The following is a 6,086-nucleotide window of genomic DNA, read 5'->3' as shown; positions in this document are numbered from 1 at the left end:
AGTTTACTGGTTGAGTCAAGTACCCGCTTGAGGAGTGCTAGCAACACACTCTTTAACAAACACATTCTAACACACTCTCTTTTATTGGTTAAAATTTATATGGGTATCATAAAAGTTATATGGGTCCACATTTTTTTATGGGACCCATGTAAATTTCAACTAATAAAAGAGAGTGTGTTGGAGTGTGTTTATTAAAGAGTGTGTTGCTAGCATTATTCGTACCCGTTTTACTTAATCTTCAAATGTGCATATAGAATTATGAAAAATGTTATTTAAACATAAATTTTTAACAAAACTACACTTTTTTTTTTAATATTTATTGCACGTCTCGATATCCATGTTGTGAGTGGAGAAAAGATATGTTGTATTTTTGTCCAATTTTTTTGTGTTTATATAACACATCTCTAGAATTATTTGTATTTTTTACCCATTCATTAATATATTTTTGCCTTTAAAAAAATATTTTAAGTTGATCTTTTATATATGTTTAAAATATTTTTAATTGATCCATTATGTTATTAAATTAACATTACGATGAGTTGGTGACTAACAAAGACATACATGCAAGGGTCGAACTAGAAAAATTAATTTCGGTGGGCCAATAGAAAATTATAATATATAAATTAAATACGAAAATTATAGTCTCGTGAGCTTAGCACTAGCAGGACATTGTAATATATGTGTAGGGGACTAGAGCAGGCTACGTTCACTACAAGAAAACATGTTTTTACTGACCAAACTTATTGAGGACTAAAAGCCCTCAGTAATGCATTTGTGCAATATTGAAGGTCCCAGGCCGTCATAATGTAGTCTTGGAGAACGGAATTTAATTAAAAATGAACTATTAAGAATTACTGACGGTCCTGGGCCGTCAGTAAAGCAATTGGTATTGCAGACGGTCCCAGGCCGTCAGTATGTTGCTAGCCGTTAACCATATCTGACGGTCCTGGGCCGTCAGTAAAGCATGTTAATTATGACGGTCCCAGGCCGTCAGTATGTACATAACCGTTGTGTGATTATGACGGTCCTGGGCCGTCTGTAATTGGGCAATTTTGAATTTTAAACTTTAACGGTCAATAAAACTACTCCTATATATATTACTACTCCTTCACTTCATTTTTTCATTTCCATTCTCTCTCTAAATTTTCTCCAACTTCTCTCTTAAATTTTCTCTAATTTCATACTTTCAACTTTTTTTTTTTGACGAAATACTTTCAACTTAATCTCCAATTTCTCTAATTTTCTCTCTTAAGTGGTAAGTGTTTGTGTTTTACTTTTACGAATTTAAAATTTTTGTTTTGTTATTTAAATGTATATGTTCTAATATTTGTTGTTTACCATTATTAATAGCAAGTCTTATTCTCGTGAGGAGCGGAGTTCGTGGGCTAGGTGCGCGCCAAGTAAGAATCTACTCGGCACCCAAGTAAGTAACGTAATTTTAATCTATATAGTGATAGTTTTTTTTTATCATATACTTAGTAATATTTATATTTATAAACAGTATATTTATATTATTTTTTAAAAAAACGAAATTTTTTTAAAAAAAATTTATAAAAGAAATTTTTTAACAGTTTGTGTATTTTAAAAAAAGTGATGTAATTTTCATATTTCCATCTAAAAAGTGGTAAGTGTTTGTGTTTTACTTTTAAAGTTAAAATTTTTACTTTGTTATTTAAATGTATGTGTTCTAATATTTTTGTTTATTTCGAAAACAGAATTATTTTTTTTAAATAAGTATTTTTTTTTTCAAAAAAACAGTATATTTATATTATTTTTTAAAAAAACGAAATTTTTTTAAAAAAAATTTATAAAAGAAATTTTTTAACAGTTTGTGTATTTTTAAAAAAGTGATGTAATTTTCATATCTCCATCTAAACAGTGGTAAGTGTTTGTGTTTTACTTTTAAAGTTAAAATTTTTACTTTGTTATTTAAATGTATATGTTCTAATAATTTGTTATTTACAATTTTTATTAGCAAATTCTCGTGGTCATCGGAGGTCGTGGGTTAGGAGCGGAGTTTGTGGTTAGGAGCGCGCGCCAAGTAAGACTCTACCCGGCACCCAAGTAAGTAATATATGTAATTTTAATTTATAATATTTAGTGATAGTTTTATTTTTACCGTACACTTAGAAATAGTTACTAGCATTTTATTATTACTATGTATTTAAAAAAAGAAAAACAATTATATTTTAAAAAATTATAATATATATGTTAAAAAGTCGGTAGTTTTGTCAACTAAAAAACTTAGTATTTTTTAGATTTAATAAACCATAAACTTTAAAAATAAAATGTTAAAAGTTTATATGTTATTGTTGAGTAGACATATATATATGTCCAAAATACTTTTGAAAAATAAAGTAATAAATTTAATACATATATCGATCTAATTATATATTAATTAAACTACACAGATATGGATTTTAGCAATCGTAATTGGATGTACGATAGACATAATCCTGGAAAGAGGGGCCGGGTTAAAGAGGAATTTAAAATAGGGGTCGAAATGTTTATCAATACAGTAAAATATAATGACATTGTGATACGTGAAGGGGGAATTAGATGTCCGTGTGTACTTTGTCGATGTACAAGAATACAGAGCGAAGATGAAATTAGGTCTCATTTATATAAAAAGGGATTCCAACCTAATTATTGGGTTTGGTCAAGTCATGGCGAAGGATGTTCCACGACTGTTCCCGTGAATCAAAATCGTGCTTCAAGCAGTGTTTTTCAGCCCGTTGTTGTTCCCCAATATTATCATCAGCATTATGATCCGTTTAATGAGATGGACAATATGATAACTAATGCCCTTGGGTTTAATACGCCGATTTATGTGCCAAATGATGTCGACGACCCTGCTGATGATGAATATGACGCTGATGTTAACGTCGAGAGACCAAATGAGGAAGCCCAGCGATTTTTTGATCTTTTGAAAGAGACAAATACACCGTTGTGTGAAGGCTCTCGAGACTCAAAGTTAACGGTGTGTATTAGACTTTTGGGTATCAAGTCTGAATGTCTTGTTTCAGAATACACCATGGACTTGATAACAAAACTGATGTTGGATATAACAATAGACCGTCCTCTTGATTTGCCAAAAAATTATTACGAAGCAAGACAATTGGTTGCAAAGTTAGGACTCGGAGCGAAGAGAATTGACTGTTGTGTTAACGGGTGTATGTTGTACTATAGCAACGAATTTGGTGTAGATGACGGTGCATTACTTGAATGTAAATTTTGTCAAGAACCAAGATATCGTGTAACAAGAAATTCACGGTCAGTCAGAAGGAAGCCAATCCCAAGAAAGGCGATGTTCTATTTACCCATAATACCAAGGTTGCAAAGGTTGTATGCATCGATGCAAACAGCCAGTAAAATGACATGGCATCGTGAAAACTATGAAAGGAGAAAAATGTCAGGTGAGTTGCGACATCCTTCTGATGGAATGGCTTGGAAGCATTTTGATCAAGTTTATCATGAATTTGCTTCGGAGCCACGGAATGTCCGACTTGGGTTATGCTCAGATGGATTTACACCATATACTCAAGTATCAGCCACTCCATATTCATGTTGGCCTGTTCTGGTTACCCCGTACAATCTTCCTCCTGATATGTGCATGTCAAAACCTTACATGTTTTTAGCCGCTGTAATACCAGGCCCATCTAGTCCAACTGTTGGTATTGATATCTATTTACAACCTTTGATTGATGATTTGAAGAGATTGTGGAACGGTGTTGCGACGTATGATATCAACCAAAAACGAAATTTCAATATGAGAGGAGCTTTGATGTGGACCATTAATGATTTTCCTGCATATGGGATGTTGTCTGGATGGGGGACACATGGTAAACTAGGATGTCCTATTTGCATGATGGACACCAAAGCGTTTTGGTTAGAAAACGGTGGGAAGGCTACTTGGTTTGACTGTCATCGTCGGTTCTTGCCTACTGATCATCCGTTTAGAAGAAATAAAAATGCTTTTGTTCATGGTGACACCGAGACTCGTGATCCACCAGATTATTTGACATCCCGACAAGTCTGGAACAAAGTGAAAGATATTCCAAAGGTTGAGGTTGTAGGTGGTGTTGCATCTAAACCGCGTGGTTATGGACAAACACACAACTGGACAAAAAGAAGTATCTTTTGGGATCTGCCGTATTGGAAATCCAAATTCCAGGCTCCATATCTCAACTGGACGGAGGTCAGGGCAGATGAGCGTGGATATCAACAATTTTGGAATGGCTTCAGGGTACGTTTTTATTTATAATTACTTTTTTATCCAATCAATTTTGTTACTAAACATATATTTACTAATTTATTAACAATTTTTCTTTATTTTTCGTAGTCGCAAGTAACTTGGCTGAATCACCACACAGCGGCTATTGAGCGTATATTCAACAAAAAAGCCACCAAGCGTCTGTCGACCTTACTTTTTGAAGCGCGGAAAAAGATTAAAAAGGATCCTTCAAAACCACCACTTTGGCTCGCTGGCAATTCATACCCTATGCTCTGCCGCAGATGGGAAGAGGAAGAGTATATTGCAAAGTGTATAAAGAACAAAGCCAACAGAAATACTGATGAAGCCAATCGTGCGTGCGTACACTCTGGAGGGTCTAAATCTGCCGGAACGCTTCGTCTTGAGTTCATCCAACAATTTGGTCGTCCACCCACCTTTATGGAGATGAATGACATGATGCACCGGTATGCAGATTCCGGTGAGTGGACGGGGGCAAGGGCGCAAGAAGTGTCGGTAAGTATTTAATTATATATATTATTTATTATTTATTTCGTATAACATTATTTTTTAAACATTATATAATTATATCTAAACATTATAATTAATTAATTATAATTTTTTTTTAATTTATTGTAGAGGTTGACGCAAATTTGGGTTGAAGAATATAATGCAAGCCAACTACGACTACCACCTCATAGGCGAGATAATGAGGATGTTCGTCGAAACAAGATGTCGTTGGCTTTTGTTAAGAATGCTGGTGGTGCGACTCGAGGTCGCAAATTCGCTGCTGGGTGTACATCTTCTCTATATGCAAGTGACCCAACTGGTTTGAGAGATGTCACTTACACATCTTCATCTTCATCGAGTACAGGACGCTCTCGTCCAACTCAAAGAGAGGAAACCGATGATGAGTATGAAGCGCGAATGAGGGCCACGTATAGAGAAGAATTCCGCGATGAGTTCGAAGCATCATTTGATGACCGGGTGGACGTACGGGTCCAACATATATTGCAGGAATTCTTTGCACAGCAGAGGGCGCCGGCGCCGGCGGGGGGGGGGGGGGGGGGGGGGGTTGGATCATCATCTCAGGCTTCGGCACGACAAAATCAAAATGCCGGTGAACAAGAATATCGACCGGATTTGAGTAGCATGGTTAATTTGAATCAGCTGCCGGAGTACCGAGAGGGTGATCCAGTACTGAGTATGAGCATAGAGGATATGAGTCAGATGCTTAATGAACCAGTTCATTTACAATTTTTTGATCCTACTGGGCAAACAAGTGGAAGCAGTAGTGGCGGAAGCGGTAGAAATAATCAACAAACTGCTTTCACCGAATACCAGAGATCATTAAATCCACAACAAGACTTCATAATCCCACATGAAAACCCAAATCAACCCCAAGGCAACTTCTTCCCAAATCAAGCCCCAATTAACTTCGTTCATAGGCCTGTGGCACGACCTCCTTCGCGAACGTCACTCCCCGGAGTCATAATACACGAGGAAGGTAGAGGCCGAGGCCGAGGCCGAGGAAGGTCGCGTCAGCCAACAGACACTGGCAAGGGGAAGCGATCACTATATCAGCCGCCTGACCAACGTTGATGTGTAATTTTAATAATCTGTTGTTGATTATTATTTGTTTAATTGTTTTCTTTTTGTAATGACAATATTATCATTATATTTAATTATGCTTATGTTAAGTATTTTTATTATGCTTTTTATTAAATTTTAATTTTAATATTTTTTAATTATTTATTATGCAGTATATTTTTTATTTTAAAAAATTAATATTAATTTTTTTTTTAAAAATTAATAATTTAATTATTTAAAAATCAAATACTGATTTTTAAATAAT

At 34.9% G+C, this 6,086-nt stretch overlaps 1 protein-coding gene across 1 annotated transcript; it reads left to right on the top strand.

Moving 5' to 3' along the window:
• Positions 1–2,782: 2,782 nt before the first annotated feature.
• On the top strand, positions 2,783–5,833 carry LOC123904088. The gene is made up of 4 exons (XM_045953777.1): positions 2,783–3,416; positions 3,522–4,246; positions 4,343–4,747; positions 4,871–5,833. Exons 1-4 carry the CDS (start codon positions 2,783–2,785, stop codon positions 5,831–5,833), a joined length of 2,727 nt encoding a protein of 908 aa, XP_045809733.1.
• Positions 5,834–6,086: the final 253 nt, after the last annotated feature.

Source organism: Trifolium pratense, linkage group LG2 (assembly GCF_020283565.1).
Source record: "Trifolium pratense cultivar HEN17-A07 linkage group LG2, ARS_RC_1.1, whole genome shotgun sequence".
Taxonomy (NCBI): domain Eukaryota; kingdom Viridiplantae; phylum Streptophyta; class Magnoliopsida; order Fabales; family Fabaceae; genus Trifolium; species Trifolium pratense.
The sequence above is the reverse complement of the archived record's forward strand: the minus strand, read 5'-3'. Positions and strand labels throughout refer to the sequence as shown.

Coding starts and splice junctions, on each gene's coding strand:
- LOC123904088 (XM_045953777.1), top strand. CDS start 2,783: ATGGACAATATGATAACTAATGCCCTTGGGTTTAATACGCCGATTTAT. Junction 3,417..3,521: donor TGAAAGGAGAAAAATGTCAG/GTGAGTTGCGAC, acceptor GGTTATGCTCAG/ATGGATTTACACCATATACT. Junction 4,247..4,342: donor AATTTTGGAATGGCTTCAGG/GTACGTTTTTAT, acceptor TATTTTTCGTAG/TCGCAAGTAACTTGGCTGAA.